We start from the raw sequence: 20747 nt of genomic DNA on the forward strand, positions 1-20747 counted from the left end.
TGAGAGGCTGAACCGGGGCGGGGGAGGGTGTTGTGAAAATCCAGACAAGGAGCAGAGAAGAAGCTTTGCCTTTGGATGACACTACCAACTTTATAACTTTGAATTAAAACTTCCTTCTCATGCTGAGAAAAAACTTTTTAGTTTAAGTTAGTCCCATTTGTTTATTCTTGTTATTAACTCTTGGGCTATGGGCGTCCTATTTAGGAATTTGGAGCCCGACCCCACAGTATGCAGATCGTAGCCAACTTTTTCTTCTATCAGACGCAGTGTCTCTGATTTGATATCTAGCTCCTTGATCCATTTTGAGTTAACTTTTGTGCATGGCGAGAGAAAGGGATTCAGTTTCATTTTGTTGCATATGGATTTCCAATTTTCCCAGCACCATTTGTTGAAGATGCTATCCTTCCTCCATTGCATGCTTTTAGCCCCTTTATCAAATATAAGAAAGTTGTACTTTTGTGGATTGGTTTCTGTGTCCTCTATTCTGTACCATTGGTCCACCTGCCTGTTTTGGTACCAGTACCATGCTGTTTTTGTTACTATTGCTTTGTAGTACAGTTTGAACTCTGGTATCGCTATACCCCCAGATTCACACTTCCTGCTTAGAATTGTTTTTGCTATTCTGGGTCTTTTGTTTTTCCATATGAATTTCATGATTGCTTTATCTATTTCTACAAGAAATGCCATTGGGATTTTGATTGGCATCGCATTAAACCTGTAGAGAACTTTGGGTAATATCGCCATTTTGATGATGTTAGTTCTGCCTATCCATGAACAGGGTACATTTTTCCATCTTCTAAGATCTTCTTCTATCTCTCTCTTTAGGGTTCTGTAGTTTTCATTGTATAAATCTTTCACCTCTTTTGTTAGGTTGATTCCCAAGTATCTTATTTTCTTTGAGGATATTGTGAATGGAGTGGTTTTCCTCATTTCCATTTCAGAAGTTTTGTTGCTGATATACAGGAATGCCTTTGATTTTTGCGTGTTGATTTTATATCCTGCCACTTTGCTGAATTCATTTATTAACTCTAGCAGTTTCTTTGTAGACCCTTTTGAGTCTGTTAAATATATTATCATGTCATCCGCAAATAGCGATAATTTAAGTTCTTCTTTTCATATTTTTATGCCTTTAATTTCTTTTGTCTGTCTAATTGCTCTGGCTAGTATTTCAAGAACTGAATTGAACAGAAGTGGTGATAGAGGGCATCCCTGTCTTGTTCCAGATTTTAGAGGGAATGCCTTCAGTTTTTCTCCATTTAGGATGATGCTAGCCTGAGGTTTAGCATATATAGCTTTTACCATGTTGAGGTAAGTTCCTGTTATCCCTAGTTTTTCTAGTATTTTGAACATAAAGGGATGCTGTACTTTGTCGAATGCTTTTTCTGCATCTATGGAGATGATCATATGGTTCTTGTCTTTAAGTCTATTGATGTGGTGGATTACATTTATTGATTTCCGTATATTGAACCAGCTTTGCATCCCAGGGATGAATCCTACTTGATCATGGTGCACAATTTTTTTGATATGCTTTTGTATTCGATTCGCCAGGATTTTATTGAGAATTTTTGCATCCAAGTTCATTAGAGATATTGGTCTATAGTTTTCTTTCTTTGAAGTGTCTTTGTCTGGTTTCGGGATCAGGGTGATGTTGGCCTCATAGAATGAATTAGGAAGAACTCCTTCTTTTTCTATTTCTTGAAATAGCTTGAAAAGTATTGGTATTAATTCTTTTTTGAAGGTTTTGTAGAACTCCGCTGTATACCCATCCCGTCCAGGGCTTTTTTTGGTTGGTAGTCTTTTGATGGCTTCTTCTATTTCTTCCTTTGTTATTGGTCTGTTTAAATTGTGTGTGTCTTCCTGACTCAATCTGGGCAGATCATATGACTTAAGAAATTTATCGATATCTTCATTATCTTCTATTTTATTGGAATATAGGGTTTCAAAATACTTTCTAATTATCTTCTGTATTTCTGTAGTGTCTGCTGTGATATTGCCTTTTTCATCCCGTATGTTAGTAATTTGAGTTCTCTCTCTTCTTCTCTTCATTAGCATGGCTAAGGGCCTGTCGATCTTATTTATTTTTTCAAAGAACCAACTTTTAGTTTTTTCAATTTTTTCAATGTTTTTTTTTGTTTCTGCTCTAATTTTAATTATTTATTGTCTTCTACTACATTTGCTGTTGTTTTGCTCTTCCTTTTCTAGGTTTTTGAGGTGTAGTGTGAGTTCATTTATTTGTTGGTTTTTTTCTTTTTTTGAGGAAAGAACTCCAAGAAATGAATTTCCCTCTTAAAACTGCTTTCATTGTGTCCCATAGATTCCGGTATGTTGTGTCTGTATTGTCATTTGTCTCTAAGAATTTTTTTATCTCCTCCTTTATGTCTTCTAAAAAGTTTTTTCTCAGCAAGAGAAACAATAAGAGAGGTAAATAGAGAGCCTACATCCTGGGAACAAATTTTTACCCCTCACACTTCAGATAGAGCCCTAATATCCAGAATATACAAAGAACTCAAAAAATTAAACAATAAGATAACAAATAACCCAATCAACAAATGGGCCAAGGACCTGAACAGACACTTCACAGAGGAGGACATACAATTAATCAACAAGTACATGAAAAAATGCTCACCATCTCTAGCAGTCAGAGAAATGCAAATCAAAACCACCCTAAGATACCATCTCACTCCAGTAAGATTGGCAGCCATTATGAAGTCAAACAACAAGAAGTGTTGGCGAGGATGTGGGGAAAAGGGTACACTTGTACACTGCTGGTGGGACTGCAAATTGGTGAGGCCAATTTGGAAAGCAGTATGGAGATTCATGGGAAAGCTGGGAATGGATCCACCATTTGACCCAGCTATCGCCCTTCTCGGACTATTCCCTGAGGATCTTAAAATAGCGCACTATAGGGATACTGCCACATCAATGATCATAGCGGCACAATTCACAATAGCTAGACTGTGGAACCAACTTAGATGCCCTTCAATAGATGAATGGATAAAAAAAAATGTGGCATCTATACACAATGGAGTATCACGCAGCACTAAAAAATGACAAAATCATAGAATTTGCAGGGAAATGGATGGCATTAGAACAGATTATGCTAAGCGAAGCTAGCCAATCCTTAAAAAACAAATGCCAAATGTCTTCTTTGATATAAAGAGAGCAACTAAGAACAGAACAGGGAGGAAGAGCATGAGGAAAAGATTAACACTAAACAGAGACGAGTGGGGGGAGAGAAAGGGAGAGAGAAGGGAAAGCATATGGAAATGGTAGGAGACCCTCAATGTTACACAAAATTACATATAAGAGGTTGTGAGGGGAAAGGGGGGGGGGAACAAGGGAGAGGATTGAACAACAGCAGATGAGGTAGAGAGGGAAGATGGGAGGGGAGGGGAGGGGGGATAGTAGGGGATAGGAAAGGTAGCAGAATACAACAGTCACTAATATGCCATTATGTAAAAACGTGAGTGTGTAACTGATGTGATTCTGCAATTTATATTTGGGGTAAAAATGGGAGTTCATAACCCAATTGAGTCAAATGTATGAAAGATGATATATCATGAGCTTTGTAATGTTTTGAACAACCAATAAAAAAAAAAAAGTAATTTAAAGCAAATAGTCATGCAAAGGAAAAAAAAAAAAAAAACTCCCTACTCACATGAGAAAGAATAAGGCTTATGAAGAACTTGGAGCCCAGAATCTATTTCTATAGAAGTGTGTGTTAGAATCTCAACATTTATAAGCTCTGCATCCTGTGACCTTTGAGAATTCATGGATGCTACTGAAATATAGACTTCCTTCCCCTTGTTAAAACCAGGAACATAAAACGTCAGTGGAAGGAAGGGATCATTCAGAGAAAAATCAAAACCTGCAATGCCCAGGCCACTAAGAGACCAGCGGGTATCTGGTGACTGGCTCCTGGCACTCACCAGCAACTGACTTCCCATGGGGCCTTCGTGGCATAGTTGCATATGCCACTTTCAGGAGCTCTGAAATATTTGAAGCTGTTGCATATTTAACATGCAAATGACAAGGGGATTCTGTATTTGTTTCTACAGGCTCTGCTATCAGTGAAACAGGAAAAAGAGATTCAGATGAAAATGATAGTGACCAGGGGGGAATATGTCCTGCAGAACACTTCTCCAGAAGGCGTTCCTGCCATCCAGCAGCAGCTGCAGGCTGTGAAGGAGAGGTGGGCATCCCTCTTGTCTGCAGCCATTCGTTGTAAAAGGTAAGTAAAACTACACCCAAGCGCTGGCAAACCTTACTGAAGGATCAGCTTAATGTTTCAATAACAGGCTTCCTGTGGCTCCTCCCCCTTCCTCCCTCCCTCCCTCCCTCCCTCTCTCCCTCCCTCCCTCCTTTCCTCCCTCCCTTCCTTCTGTCTTTCCCCTCCCCCTACCCCTTTTTCCTTCTCTCTCTCTTCTCATAGCAAAAGAAACTAGCAAGTATAACCTTGCATTTATGTTGAACTACAGTACTATGACTACATTTTAGTATAACTAACTAAAAAGGCATATTTCTTTTTGTTATTGTTTGCTGTTTAAAATAAAAAAAAATAAATAAGTGCTTTGTAATAGAGAAATACTTTGATTAAAACTAAGTATTTATGAGGGAGATGACCCCTGGAGATACCAGCTGGGAGTGGGAAAGAAAGTCAAGTAAGGGAGGCAGGCATTAAAGGGCGTATTATCCAACAGGTTGCCACGTGGGTCACCAGGAACTCACCTGGCTGGGTGACACAGGGAACTGTTGCACAGCATGTGCCTCAGAGTCATCCCACCCAAAGGCACAAGAACAGAGGCATTTGCAGACACACTCCCATGAGTCAAAAGGGTGGAAGAGGGCTGGCCCCAGGGCAACAGTCCCCTGGCACTCCTCCTCTGCAGTGCCTTCACTCTGAGGGTGGATCAGGGATGAGAGAACATCCTAAGGCTGAGAGAGCTAGGGACTGGCAGAACAGAGCACTGGGGGTCTGAGGATGAGGACAAGGCACTGACAGCACCTGATACAGAGGCATTCAACTTGCAGCAGGAAAATCAGGCTCAGATGATGAATGGAATTCATAGGATGAAAGGAATTAGGTACATAGCATTACGTATGGACACAAAGAAGTACTTTTCTGCAAGAGAAATAATTGTTAGTATTTACTTGAAAGACTGTTACTCTATTTTCACCTGGTGTTTTAATGACTTTTAAATCTCATGAAACGTGGCTACTATGCTTTTTCTTCCTTCTTTCTTTCCTGCCTTGTGGGTTTGTGTACAGTTCATTTGTCCCCTGCTCTGAATGTCTTGCTGGATTTGATAGAGTTGAGTGTTGGTTCTCTTTGTGCCCAGAGTTTCAGCTCAACAGAAAAATCCTGCTCTTCCTGGGGGCATTTTCTCTGGGGAGCTAGACCTGCATTCGATGAGCCCAGACGAGCTGCCCACTCACCAGTCTGCCCCTATCCTGGGTCTCTGGATCCTCTGCTGATTGGAGTGGATGAAAGAGGCACTCCTAAGTGTGCCAAAAGTCAATGACAAAAGTCAGCTCCTAAGGACTCTCAGTATGGATATTTTCCTTTCAAATCCTTTTCAGTCAGCTTGAAGGAGCTCTTTCTAAATGGACAAGCTATCAGGATGACGTCCGGCAGTTTTCCAGCTGGATGGACGGTGTGGAAGCCAGCCTCAATGAGTCCGAAAGGCAGTGTGCAGAGCTGCGGGAGAAGGTGACTGCGCTCGGCAAAGCCAAGGTTAGAGCTGGACTTCAGGAGCCAAGTATCTCTTATGGGCTTTTTTTTTTTTGGATACCACAGTCGGATAAAAATGTTACCTGCATGCCAGGACTGCACACATAGATAAATTATATTTTGGCCTTGTACTATCATTTCTCATGGCTTCTTAACTTGTCATTATTTTCTTAGTAAAAATTGCCTCTGCTAGGAAAATCATATACACCTATGTTTGGGGACACACACCATTTAAAATTTAGCCACTTAATAAGACCTTTTCATATCCTCTACTGTTCACCACCAGGAAGTAAAATGCTTCTTTATATCAGGTCCTTTTGAATTACTACCTATGTGCACTTTTTCATAACATTTTCATATTAGTATAGGACTGCATGTGAAGATTTTTTAAAATAAATAATATTAAGGGTATGATCTTTAAACTATTTCTAAGTCAAACATAAACTTTGGGAAACCTTTTGTTTGTGGCTACAGCCCTGCTCCAGGGCATGTTTGTTGGAATATTGTGTCCTAAGCTGTCCTTATTACCTTCCGCACTGAAATTCTTCAGCTTTTGTACTCTCAGTTTGATTCTTGTGGATGGTTCCATACTGAACATACTGACTCATTTTCCCGGGCTCCTCCTTCCTCCTCCTCAGTCACATCACCACTAATCCTGCTGATCCATCCCGTTCTCCTGAACTCCAGTACACCCTAATTTCTCACCTTGCTTCTTGTCTCCATCTCCTGTTATCTTAGGTAAACATCACACCTCCCCTTCACTTGCCTCTAAGACAACGTTAGTCTCCCCCAAGGTCTGTAAGGATTTTCATAATCTCCTCTGCCATCTTCCTCTCCTCCTCTCCTGCCCTCTCCTCTCTTACTGAATCTCATACAATCTCTTTCTTCCTCGAGGCCTCCTCACTTTGCCTCTGCACCTGACAGCCTCCACTGACCTTTCTGAATTAGTGCAGAAATTGTTTTGGCTGCAGTACCCCTTAACCCAGCCCAGATTGTTCTATTCTCTCATAGCACTTGTGTCATATCTCTTTGTAAATTTTGTGTCCCTCACCCTCAGTGGTTAGAGGTGCTTAATTTTGTTTCCTCCCAAGCATTTGGCTCTTTTTCAGATGCCAAGCAAATGATGTGTGGAAGTCATTTGAACGACTAAATGTTCTTATGTAACCTATGCAAGTCCCTTAATATTCTAGGTCTCTTTATGCATCTGTAATTTAGTATAATCATAATTTTCTGCTTCATAATGATTTACATTTATTACCTATTAAAATAATTAATCAGCTAATTAATTAAATTATATATCTGTTCAATCAGTATTTATTGAGAAGTTGCTGTAGGCAGGTATTGTGCTGCATTCTAGGTGAATAAAACAGGCAAAGCTGGGCATGTGTGTTGGAATGTCATGTCCTAAGCTGTCCTGGAAACGTATACACCAAGCAATAAGTAAACAAATCCATAAATAACTAGTAAGTTAGTACTATGGAATGTGAGAGGAAGTAATTTGGAAAGGGCTAATGTAGATTTTTTTGAGATCAAGGCACAGGGATGGTCTGAAACAGGAATGTACACTAAGCCCTAAAAGACTTAGCAAAGAGAAAGTAGTCTGGGAGGCAGTTGGGGAAAGACAATTCTTGACAGATTAAGTAGAATGGGCACAGGCCCTGAAAGAAGCAAGGACCTGGTGCAATCAGTGATGCAGAGGAAGGCAGGGTACTGCTGGACCAGAGAGAAGCAGGCAAAGGTGCCACGGGGTGATCAGGTCCAGCGGGACCTGACCACGTGTAATTCCATGGCGGTGACCCTGAGGGTTTTCTACTCGGTCCTGCCACAGATGGGGAGATAACTGGTATTTTAAGCTGGGGAGTAACATGTTTTCTTTTTCAATCCTGAAACATTTTACCACAAAGGGATCTGTGGGGAGTATGGGACAAAGGATGGGGCAAGAATTGGTGGCAGGAGCTCTGTCTAGGAGACAGCTGCAAAGTCCCAGTGAAGGATGAGGGCGCCTGGGCTAGGGAGCTTACAGGAGATGTGGGGACAGCATCATGATCTCCTGGTAGGTGGAACTAACAGGGCTTCATTATGGATAGAAGGATGGAGAGGCAGAAACAATGAAGACTTCCAGATTTCTGGATTAGCCATCTGGGAGTAAGTGGTAGCGTTTACTGTTTGAAAAAAGAGGTTGAAGGGGAAGTGCGTTGTACAGGAGCTGGGGCAGAATGGGGTCGGGGCAGAATTGAGCAGCCCATTTATGGAGAGATTAAGTTTGAGAAAGCCAAGTAGAAATTTAAAGTAGTCAATTGCAAAATAGTATCTTAAAGGAAGATCTGGAGCAGATATGAAATATACACAAAGACAGATATGCCTGTGTATATTCACATGTGTATCTATATCATTTAGATGTGTAAAGTGACAGGTGGATGGGTGACTTGAGGTCACTTGTCAACTATGCACTTAAAGTATTTTAGGTTTAGTAGTATCACTGATACAGTGGTACATGGAGTAACTGTTTTATTTATTTATTTTAAATGTTCTCTAGTTGTTAAATGAAGAAGTATTGAGTCATAGCAGCCTGCTGGAGACCATTGAAGTCAAAGGCGCGGGCATGACAGAGCACTATGTCACCCAGTTAGAACTTCAGGATCTGCAGGAACGATACCAAACAATCAAAGAGAGAGCCAAGGTATGGCTAACCAGGCTCCTGGAGACCCACCCAAACTGGGGTGTTTGGAGCTGTGCTTATTTCAAGGCTCACTGATATTCAGTAATGACACCCTTGTAAGACCAGATAGAGCAATAGAAACAAAATGGATTTCAAGATTTTAAATGCATCTCTGGCAAAACCAAACAAAAACTTTCAAAATATTGTAAGCATTTATGAAAATTGCTGAAGTAGAAATAATATTCACTAAAAATTTCTAGAAATGTGCCAATTTGACAAAAATCTGTTGGAGCTTTATAATGAAAACTTATAAATGCTACAGTCTATCGAAAAATGAGATTTTTTTTAAAGTAAGAAATAATCATAATATTTATCATTTTTCAAATAGACCACATGAAGAAAATTAAAACACTTTTTAAGAACATATCCTACCTTATTTGACAGTTTAGAAAAGTAAATCCAAAATGAGCCCAAACTCTCATCTAACGCACAATAAAAAATATTCAATTTTCATCATTAACAAAAGTGAATTTTTATGAAAAGCAAAAATTCTGTGTAATGTTTCACAAAAAAATGAGAGATCAGGGAGTTAATTCAACAAAATGATCTTAAAATCCATTTTAATTTCTGAAATATTTGTTTCTCTATTTTGCAAATAAAATTTAAATTCTTATTCTCCTAGGAAAGCATTCATATTCTAATGATTTAAAAATTGTGCTTTTCTAAAATTCCAAAAGTGGATTCATAGGGCACTTTGAGACTATGCATCATAATGCATCACTTTCTCTCTAAATTCTTCTAAATGCTAATTGCAGGAAGTGGTTACCAAATCTGAAAAACTGGTTCGTCAGCACCAAGAGTATCAGAGAGACCTACAGGCCTTTCAGGTGTGGCTGGGACAAGAACAAGAAAAGCTTGACCGATACTCAGTTCTAGAGGGTGATGCACACACCCATGAGACAACCTTGCGGGACCTTCAGGTAAAATCTATTTTATCCTAAAACAAAGATTCTTCCTTCTGAATGTGGAATTATTTTTTTGAGCAATAGAACCTTGAATTAATATGACCTTGAGTCCTATAGAGAACTGATGCATATTAACTACAGTCCTGGTAATGTTTGATCCAGAGCATTCTGGGAGTTTGGTAATAGATGTGAGTTGATCATTTTGTGGGCAGTTTAGACCAGCAGGACTGGCTGTTGGGCTATTCAGCCCACTACCAAGGTGTCCCCTAACAGGAGTAGCCAGAGAGCTAGAATATGGTAGTGACTGACACTCCTGCTTTGCATGTCCCTGAAAGAGTCTTGTATGTGGGACATACACAGGAATTGATGAAATGTGATGCTACTCTGAGACAAACTGGTAGAAATATCTTGGACAATCTAGTTTCAAGAAGAACCTCCCACATTGCTGAAGATATAGACCCAGAGTCAGAGTTCTAGAAGAAGAACTAGAAGAGCTAGAAAAATTATTAGCTGTCAGGCCAATTAGCTGCAATCTACGGTGAGATGTCAGACATTGGGGAAAGGGGTAGTAACCTTTCTACTTACTCATTCCTTCCATTCATTGAATACCTAACAGACTGCAGATGCCTTACTAGTTTCTTCAGGTACGAATGATTGAGTTATCATATCTATATCTTCCTTTGAGGAATTTGCAATCTGGTAAGTAATGCAAACCCATAGGGTAGACAGCTATAATAATGAGGTAAGGCCAACAATATACTAATGCAAGGGATCTTAAGGTGTCATCAAAGAGGGGGCCCTTAATCTTACCATGAGAGGTGGGGAGGAGTCAGTGGCATGCCCCAAGAAGGGGTTCCCAGGAATATGATAGAGATTTGGAGAAGAGTCAATGAGACCACTCCATGCCCCATCAGTAGTGTGTAGCAACCTCCTAACGAGCTGTCAGGCAGGATTAAAACTGGTTCATAATTGGGAAAGATGTCCCTTCAACTTGGACAAGATGGAACATCAGGGGCTTTTATGGTTATCATGGGTATATAAAATTTTATTTCTGTTGGGTCTCAGTGTTTTACGATGTCAAGAGAACAAGTTTTGGATAGCAAGTTTGAGCTGTCATCCTTGGTAGGACCTGCCTCATTATGTGACTTTAGGCCCAAGAGAACTCTGACAGTTTCAGCTACAAAGTCATTATGCAGATTAAGTGAGAAGGGAGGGAATCTTTATTTAAATATCTGGTTTATTCACAAAATAAACAGATAGAAGCTAGAAGGGTGACAATTTTGTGTGCTTGCTCAAGGGTCTTATTCATCCTACTTTAAAAGAATAAGATGTCCTAATCCTCCAGGCTTAGCTGCTGTAGTTTATTTGAGTACTGTTGACTGTTTCCTCTGAATAACCCTTCTCAGCACTTCATTCTGGACAGGCAAAGGAACTGGGCCAACAAGTTACCAGATGTTTCTCTTGTTTCTGGTCAGAAGAATATATTGCACTTCAGTCAGATTAATTGCCCAAACCTGACTCCAACCTCTGGCTTCCCAATCATTAATTCTTATACTGTCACATTTGGGTCACTACATATGTTCACAAGCATGGAGGACGCAGAGGCAGGAAGCAGTGGTGGAGCACTGTGATGCTCCAGGTGGGAACAGAACTCCTTCAGGATCCTGCTGTCCTCCTGCAGTGGTGCAGGGATCCGCCAGCAACATGGCCCATAAGCAGGAGTTACTTTATGTGAACCAAAGCCCAAATTTGAGTCACGGAAAATATATCTACATCTAAGTATCAAACTGTTTTCTTGTCAGCATAAATACTTGAGATATTAGAAATATAAGAATTTGCCTTGGAGAATGATGATTTGTTTAATAGATTAAACATATACAGGAAGGGTGATATACTAGGAATATCTAATAAACCAGGGCAGTGATCAGTTCACTCCAGCTCCTGGCTCTAAGGTCTGTGTTTTAAGTAGAGTGTTTCTAGAACCCCACCGCCACTCCCTTCATGTGCTATTTGCGGCTGTAAAACTGCTACACTGGCAAAGCGGTTATAGCATAAAAGGCCCATGGAGCCTAAAAGGCCCAAAAGGCCCATGGAGCCTAAAATTCTTACTGTCAGGCCCTTTTTATAAAAAATCCACTGACCTTCAATTAGGAAAAAAGATTACAAAAAACTACCTTGGAAATAGTCTTAAGAATTTTGGAACACAATTACTGTATTTGTGGTCATTTGGATGACATTTTTACCATATAGATTTTGTTCTGTTTCTGTGTACCTACATAGTCACATTACATCATTCTAGGAGTGACTTTATACCTGAAGAAAAATGTTCTATTAGTTGGAAACATTTGAGATTGCTATATTTTCTGTAAAAATGATCAGATATCAGCAAATTCAAATGGTTATATATAATAGTAAGTACTTCTTTCGTAATACTATATTTTTACCAAATATGTTGGTACCTTGAACATTCTTGGAGACATTTGACTTAATTCCTTTTACTGTAGATGATCATATCAAGAGATAGTATGGATTAAATTTTTGTGTGACTAGAAATAAATATATTTTGTCTTGTTTTGCCAACATCTTTAAAGATACAAGATTTTTTCTTTCTTAAAGAGTCTATGCTATGCTACAAGTTCAGTATGAATCAAGTCTTAGAGCTTATGCTCTTTGGTAATTGGGGGCTTATGCCCTTATGTACCTGGAACACCTGGTGGGCAGGTGTATTGAGTCAACCTCCCAGATTTGTCTGCCTCCAGACACAACTTTTCTTGACCACAACATTCCCTAGGGTATAGCTCTGGCAAGGATCCCTCCTTAGCAAAAAGGGGACCCATTGTTCCTTTCTCAGCCACAAGTATAACACTGAGCTCACTTAATGTCACAGTACCAGGCCTCAGGCACTCTAAGCTGATTATGAGCCATAATGAAAGTAGGTTATTCTTTTGAACAATAGTCCTTTAATCACGAGTGGTTTTTCCTGTAAACTGGAAAGTCAAATATAGTACAAATCATCATGCAGTTAGATAAATTCTCTCACATCCCGTATTTCAAGTATTTATTCAGAAACTGGTGATTGGAAAAATTGGGGGAGGGGGTTTACATGTTGATAATTTTAATTAGAAAAATTTCAGAATCTTTTTCCAAACTTGGGAAACAATATTCAGTGTTTGGTACACACTTTTTATAGCCTGGAATGAAATCATTACTTCTGGCATGAGGTTCAAGCTGGTCCAGTTGGCTTGGGTGAGATGACACAGGTTGACCCCCCACAAACGTGAGATATGAGGAGTGACAGCCATACCTTTGGTCCTCAGGAACTGCAAGTGCACTGTGCAGAGGGACAGGCACTGCTCAATTCAGTGCTGCACACCAGAGAGGACGTGATCCCATCAGGCATCCCCCAGGCAGAGGACCGGGCGCTTGAGTCGCTCCGGCAGGACTGGCAGGCTTACCAGCACAGACTGTCTGAGACCCGGATGCAGTTCAACAACGTAGTGAACAAGCTGAGGCTGATGGAGCAGAAGTTCCAGCAAGTTGATGAATGGCTAAAAAAAATGGAGGAGAAAGTGAGTCTCAGGACCGGACGTCAGTCTAACCGAGCCACCAAGGAATTACAGTTACATCAGTTGAAGGTGGGACTCGTGGAAATGTCTCATCCTGTCAAATCTTGCATATTTGGTTTCATTACAATATTTAGCAGCTTCTTGTCCAAGGCTTAGATGTCACAAAATTAATTTCTGCTTGCCTAGAAATTTAAAATAAATGGACCATTCTTCTTCCAGTAATTATTTTGTAGATTAGTCTTTGGTAGAATAAAGTTTAATGGAAATATTTCGTATTTTCTTCTCATGCATTTTTACCTTGCTTTGTAAAAATACATAAATGATAGCATGATAATCATTTAAGTTTTTGGTTCTAATGTGATATTGCTCTTATGTGGTATATTCATAATTTAAAATTAGTCTTATTCTAATTTTTATGCTACTTCCATGCCCACATCTAAAATAATGCATATACCATGGGATTTTTTTTTATGATTCACCATTTTTATAACCAATGTAGATGCAACAGATGACATAAAACTTATATACCACTTCACTTTTTAAAAAGTATTTTAACTAGTATGGAGATTCCTCAAAAGACTAGAAATGGAACCATCATATGACCCAGCTATCCTACTCCTTGGTATTTATCCTGAAGAACTAAAATCAGCACACTATAGTGAATCATGCATATCAGTGTTTATAGCAGCACAATTCAGAATAGCCAAGTTATGGAACCAGTCCAGGTGCTCATCAACAGATGAATGGATAAAGAAAATGCATTATGTATGCACAATGGAGTTTTATTCAACCATAAGGAAAAATGAAATTATGGCATTGCCAGTAAATGAGTGGAGCCCGAGAAGATCATGCTAGGTGAAAGAAGCCCAACTTAGAAAGTCAGGGGTTGAGTGCCTTCTCTCATATGCAGAAGCTAGAGAAAAATAAGGGACAAAAAGGAGCTAGGAGATCCCATGAAAATAGAAGGGAGATCAGTGGAATAGAAAAAAGGGATAGAGGAAGAGGAGAGAAGGATGGGAAAAGGAAAATCTGTGGGATAAAATTGGTCAAATTATGCCATGTACATATATGAATACTCCACAGTGAATTTCTCCTTTATGCAGACATATATAGCACCAATTTTAAAAAGCTACAAATTAATAGAAGGAAGACCAACTCAAAGTAGTGTAAGGGGAACATGGTGGGGAAAGGAAAGAGGAAGGTAAGAGGAAGCACTGGGAGTAAAATGGAGCAAATAATATTTTATACACATACGATTATGTCTAAATGAAGCCCCAATATTACCTATGACTAAAACGCAGTAATAAAAATGTCTAAGAAGAGGGTGAAAAAGGTTTTTGAACTGAAGTATAATACATGCAGAAAAGTACCCAAACTCAGAAGCATACATACAGTTTTTATCATCTTATTGCAAGACAAATTTTTCACTAAGATTATATAAAATATGTTCTCAAAATTATATTTTGCAATATATTCTAAACACATGCTGAAATCATGCTTTATCAAGAAGATATTCATAGGTTTTGTCTTTAGTCAACAAAGGCTGGGGGTGAGTCTCTCCCTCCGATTCTTTGTCATTTCAGAAGTGGCACGATGAAGTGGCGGGGCACAGAGATGAGGTGGAGGAAGTGGGCGCCAGAGCACAGGAGATCCTGGACGAGAGCCACGTGAACAGCAGGATGGGCTGCCAGGCCACACAGCTGACCTCCCGATACCAGGCCCTGCTCCTCCAAGTCCTGGTGAGTACATTGTCGGCCACTCAAAGAGGTGCCAGCCGGTCTTCCCCTCATCAGCCTCCATCCAGGAAGATGCACATCAATCCTCAGGGGCCCTGGACCAGGTCTTTCATCTGTGGCTCCAATTTCTCTTTTCTTTCCTAGGAACAAATAAACTTCCTGGAAGAAGAGATCCAGAGTTTGGAGGAATCAGAATTCTCTCTCAGTTCCTATTCCGATTGGTATGGCTCTACTCATAAAAACTTCAAGAATGTGGCGACTAAAATTGATAAAGTAGATAAAGCCATGATGGGGAAGAAGTTGAAGACCTTGGAGGTAGGCACACATTCTTCAGGTTTGTCTTTGATTTACCTTCTTCCTGTCACCTGCTGCCCCATTCCCCTCTGTAGATAGTGGAAATGAGTGTTCATCCTGACCACACATTTGATGATCCTTGATTCTGCATTTCACTCAAAACTCCAAGGTTAAACACTCTTTAAACTAAAAGCTGGCTTTCACTTATTTGTGATGTGTCATATATCTAAATGACATATACACAGCTGCCCACAATGTCTTGAACTAAATTCCAGTTTGTCACTTGACTATTAAGAGAGAAAAACATCTGTCTCAAATTTATGATTTGTTATGTTTTTTTTTGCCTTAACAAAAAGTTTTAACTCAGACCTCTACGGAGATTGCTGAGAATAAGGGCACCACAAGTTTGTTGTTTTTTTTTAAGCCTTTGATTTAGAAATAATAATAATAATAATAATAAAAACTCTATTGAAGTAATGAAAAGAGAGTTTCTGATTCCCGGCAGCTCAGACCTCAGAAGTTTATTTTAAGGGATATAGAAGAACAAAAAAATGGGACTTAAAAGCCTTTTCTTTAAGAGGAAAGAAACTAGACTACCTGTATCTGCTTTCTATTCACTGACTTTTGTAGGTTTTGTTAAAAGACATGGAGAAAGGCCACAGTTTGCTAAAATCAGCCAGAGAGAAAGGAGAGAGGGCTGCTAAGTATCTGGAGAACGGTGACGCAGAGACATTAAGAAGAGAGATCCATGACCACGTGGAGCAGTTGAAGGAACTGACCAGCACTGTTCGGAAAGAGCACATGACCCTGGAGAAAGGTCTTCACTTAGCAAAGGAATTCTCAGATAAATGTAAAGCCCTGGCCCGGTGGACCGCAGAATACCAGGAAGTCCTACGCGTTCCTCAGGAGCCCAAAATGGAATTATATGAGAAAAAAGCTCAGCTATCCAAATACAAGGTAGTGCCTGGCTGCCACTGGCAGATGTGGTGGAGGGCTTGTGGGTCTCCATGGGAGGGAGGTGATTCCAGGTGTGCACCTCCCAGATGGTGCTGACAGCCTCCCTGATGGCTCTGTTCCACTAGTGGCCAGTGATGTCATTGTAGTAAGTGAGTTTATTTAACTAAATACCTTGCCTTGGAGCTATTTTTCCATTCAGGAATCTGATATCCGGAAGTGTGAAAGGAGAGAGGGCTGCTAAGTATCTGGAGGACTGCGAGGCAGAGACATTAAGAAGAGAGATCCAGTTTATTGATTGTGACAATCAATATATGGAGAATTATCTGGAGGATCCCTATACCTGATAGCGTGACCCAGGTATAGGGATCCTCCAGATAAATCTGCTGTCATCAGGACCCTGTACTTATAAATTTTACCTTTCCCCTATGAAGGCTGTCATTCATCCTTTGGTATTCAAGGCCTTGAAGCTGGCCTGTAAATTGAAAATGAGATATCATATCTGAAAATAATAAGTTCTACCTAACCAACTGTAGCTAAACACCTTAGAAAATTTTGAAAAAATATATGATATAGGTACAGATATTTCAACTGTTCAATTTTTGAGCAATTGGCAAAGCTTGTCTGTAAATAGTTTGTGTTTTTGAAGGCCTGAATGAGTTAGTGATAGTCTGTAAGAATTATAGTGTTAGCTTCCTGCCAAGCTTTGGAAGCTTATGCAAACATCTCCAACCAATATGTCTATTCTATGGCGACCTCACAGTCAAACCTGGCACTTCTCTTGGAAGATGCTACATAATTACCACAGCCCTTCCTCCTCCCCCATCCCCACACCAAATCCCTGAAATGTTTAAATAGCACTTTCAACCTGTCTCAGCATGGTCAAGGCTGGAATCCATTTCCCTAATGCCACATTTAAACTATGCTGGCACAGACTTCATGACCTCAAAATCAAAAGATAGTGGTACTCACTCTGTTTTATGTTTTGCTTTCTTTTGTGTTTTTTTCTTTCTCTGCTGAAAGGAATGAAGTAGGAAAAATAGAAAATATATTAAATTTAGCCAAACTTAATTCTTTTCCATAATCTCTTCTCCATATTTGAAGGGCTGTCTGAGGTCCTGCTCTCCCTCTGTGTAGCCCTGTGTTATCCCTGATGAGCCACACCCTCCTTGGTGATTAGACTTCCTGATTTATAACGTGTACATCAGGTCTTTCTGTAGGTGGGTCATGTCAAGTGTTCCGCAGGTATGTGAGCTGACTCTGGTTTTTCTTTCTTACTTGTTCAAGTCCCTACAGCAAATGGTGCTGTCCCATGAACCATCAGTCAACTCGGTGAGAGAGAAAGGTGAAGCTCTTCTGGAACTGGTGCATGATGTTACTTTAAAGGACAAAATAGATAAACTTCAAGGTGATTACCAGGACCTCTGCAGCATGGGAAAGGTAAGGGGAGATCAGAGATTCAATAAGAATGTATAATTGCCAAAATGTGATCCCTAGCATCTCCTTCTCTGTTAGATAGCTTTAAGAACTAGTCTGGGTAAGTATTTTTATCAGCTGCATTTAAATTGCATAATGTCTATTAATTTTTTCCATCCCTGGTAGCTTTCTTTTTACTCATTTATTTATTGTTTTGGAGCAGGGAATGAAACCCAGGGCCTTTCAGGTGTTAAACATGCATTCCATCATTGAGCTACATCCCCAGCCCCACTCCTAGTTGTTTTCTGATATAAGTAACTCTGCCAACCCTATGAATTGCCCTGGGGTTTTTGAAATGCAAATCAGTTTTGAGTAGGTTTTCTCTTGAAAGTCATCTCTAATGGGCACCTGGTTTTACAGGAGCATGTACTCAGTCTGGAGGCGAAAGTCAAAGACCATGAAGACTACAACAGTGAGCTCCAAGAGGTAGAAAAGTGGCTGCTGCAGATGTCTGGCAGGTTGGTGGCACCTGATCTTCTGGAGACCAGCAGCCTGGAGATGATTACCCAGCAACTGGCCCACCACAAGGTATACCTGTTGTCTGAAGAGCTGACCACAGGGCACTTAACTGTCCTGTGTGTGTGTGTGTGTGTGTGTGTTTATGTATGCACATGTGCACACATGAACAAACAGGTATAGCACTGGATTATAATGACTGCACCTAAAGAATGAAGTCTGAGTCTGACTATTGAGGACAATTGAACTGGATACTCGGGTGAATCAAGAAAAATTCAATCCTGGCATTCAACTTCTGAAAAGATTGTTGAAAAGGCAGTGATGTTTCTAGCTTATATCATAATTGTTGGAATAGTCATAAGAAATGATGCTCATGAAAGCATTTTGTGAACCACAAAGTACAACACTGAAGTGAGATGGTCTTATCTTCATTAATATGCGTTTTGGTGATCACATGTACCCTATGGCATATGGTCACAATTTTATGGAATAAATTATTGGTGATCTTAATGGTGATCTGATTTAGCCATGATGTAGTCAATATCTGGTGGTATGCTCTAGGAAAGCCAGTTAACCTCTCTGGGCTTTAGCATCCCTGTTAGAGGTAGAGGTTTTATTTAACAAATATGAATAGAAGAGTAATTACTGTACATAATACATGCTGTTAGGCACTGAAGAGGTCCAACCTTATAGATGGTCTATCCCTTCAGCAGCCTTATGAAGTAGTAGCTCTGTCCCAGCTTGCTTCTTTTCAGTCAGGTGTGTGCAATCTACTGACCTAACACTGTTGGAAAAAATGGTGGACCAGCACTGCTGAGGAACCTCTGGAGTTCCCCTTGGGCATATTGATGTATCAAACCAGGCAATCCTGTGTTGGAGTGTGTCACTTGTCGTTAGCATTTTGTAGCAATAAGGAAATTAAAATTGGATTTGAAAAAGTTGACTCACCACCCCCAATCGATCTATGAGAACATTCACTAGAGAATATGTGGGAGTATGATGGTGTGAGGTAGAATCCAAGAGAGCTTTGTCTGAAGCTAGGGACTCTGACAGTGACTGCTGTGTAACCTTGAGTATGTCATATGAGGTCTCTGTGCATCAGTCTCGCCATCTGTGTAACAATGACAATACACATTTACTGGGGCTTATAAATAATTCTGGGGCTATAAGAGGTGCTCAATAAATTGTAAGTATAAGGGCTATTCTATTAATATAAATATTATTAGATGTAAATTAGATACTATATAAATTTATTATTAAATATTAAAGATATTACATTATTAAATAAATTGCATTAAATAAGGGCTGAGGATGCAGCTCAGTGGTGGGGCACATGCCTAGCATATACAAGGTTCTTGGTTTAATCCCCAGTACCAAAAAATTTAGATTAAATAATAATTATCTTGTTTTAGATAAAAAATTACAAGAATTATAATTGGTAGATTTGACAAATGGATGGCCATCCCATTATCTGTTAACAATACTGTGGAACAGATCTCTCTGGGACCACCCATGAACACATTCTAGTCTTTAAATTACTTCTTCATTCCCTATGAAAGTATCCCTGCAGAAATACATGTGCTTTTTCTATAATTTGTTAATATGTAACCAAGATAAATTGCAAAACTCTTTCAAAAAGTTTATTACATGATGAAAGTAGTTACCTTAAACTTTCTTTTGATGAACAGGTTGTTTTGAACTACTACTAAAATTCTTTTTGAGTTTTATGGGTTTTTTTTTATTTTTTGCAGGCAATGATGGAAGAAATTGCTGGTTTCGAAGAACGTTTGGACAGCCTTAAAATTAAAGGCGATGCTTTGATCAGCCAATGTGCAGACCATCTACAAGCAAAGCTGAAACAGAATGTGCGTGCTCACCTGCAGGGCACAAGGGATAGCTACTCGGCAATCTGCAGCACAGCCCAGAGGGTGAGCACCACAGAACGTTCTATGACAGTGACAAATAATGGAGAAAGGATGTGCAGCCTAGCGGTTTTCACAAATAGAATAGAAGCCCCAGTTCTTGGGAAAGTTTTGGTGTGTTGCCAGACAGGAAATTAGAGAACAGGTTTCATAATATCTGTGTGAAAATTTACATCATACCTTTGATCAGTATTACTAAGTGGAAAATTTCAGACATTCAGTTTTATACAATCTCTTTATTACAATAATTATGAAAAACTTCTTAAAAGTTCTCTTGATTTTGTTTACTTGCATACATCAAAACTTTCTTCTAACTTGCAATTTATTCCGTAACACTAGAATTATGTATTTCATAATTTTTGCAATCATTTTTTGTGATTCTGTGCAGCCTGGGTTCTGCTCTAATACTCTAATATTCTTATGTATTAGTTTAGAAATTGACAAAGGGAGTATCAGTTTTGAGTTACACTTTTAATGGGTGTATTTTCACTAAAGCACAATCTTCAATGTTTTAGAAATAAGTCTAAGATGGGTAAGAATTGTTCTTTTAATAAAAATTTAGTATAATAAATAAATTGCTTTCTATTATTTAAACAATTTAAAATGATATGACAAAGATGTTTTTATAAGTTTTCTAAGGCCTTCCATATGCTTTTGCTACTGGGCTAGCCAGTAAGAACTAGTGAGACAGAATGATAGGGAAGATGATCTGTGTTTATCATGATTTAAAAAAAAATGGTCCTAGTGATATTGACTTCTGAGACTTGAAGTAATCATTTTCAAAAAGTTAAGAGCAAAAGAGGGTAATTGCAAATGATGATACAGTGGAAAAAGGAGAGAGAAGAAAAAAGTCAGAGGATGGTATGTGGAAACTTTCTGGTGAGTTCATTTACTCATTTTGCAGGGACATTGAGCCCTGACTTTATAGCAGTGGTTTTCTTTTTCTTTTTCTTTTTCTCTTTCTTTCTTCTTCTTCTTTTTTTTTTTG

The 20747-nt window shown here is 39.3% G+C and overlaps 1 protein-coding gene across 10 annotated transcripts in view; it reads left to right on the forward strand.

The window, feature by feature from the left end:
* Positions 1-20747, forward strand: part of Syne1 (spectrin repeat containing nuclear envelope protein 1) — a 436344-nt gene that overhangs the window by 234319 nt on the left and 181278 nt on the right. For all 10 annotated transcript variants that reach the window (XM_071612898.1, XM_071612903.1, XM_071612905.1 and 7 more), the window contains 11 exons: positions 4059-4231; positions 5581-5734; positions 8268-8411; positions 9206-9370; positions 12673-12990; positions 14505-14660; positions 14802-14972; positions 15582-15908; positions 17193-17345; positions 17742-17909; positions 19589-19765. In XM_071612898.1, coding sequence (XP_071468999.1) covers positions 4059-4231; positions 5581-5734; positions 8268-8411; positions 9206-9370; positions 12673-12990; positions 14505-14660; positions 14802-14972; positions 15582-15908; positions 17193-17345; positions 17742-17909; positions 19589-19765 — 2106 coding nt within the window. The remainder of the gene's footprint in view (positions 1-4058; positions 4232-5580; positions 5735-8267; positions 8412-9205; positions 9371-12672; positions 12991-14504; positions 14661-14801; positions 14973-15581; positions 15909-17192; positions 17346-17741; positions 17910-19588; positions 19766-20747) is intronic.

This window comes from Marmota flaviventris, chromosome 6, assembly GCF_047511675.1.
Source record: "Marmota flaviventris isolate mMarFla1 chromosome 6, mMarFla1.hap1, whole genome shotgun sequence".
In the NCBI taxonomy this organism is placed as follows: domain Eukaryota; kingdom Metazoa; phylum Chordata; class Mammalia; order Rodentia; family Sciuridae; genus Marmota; species Marmota flaviventris.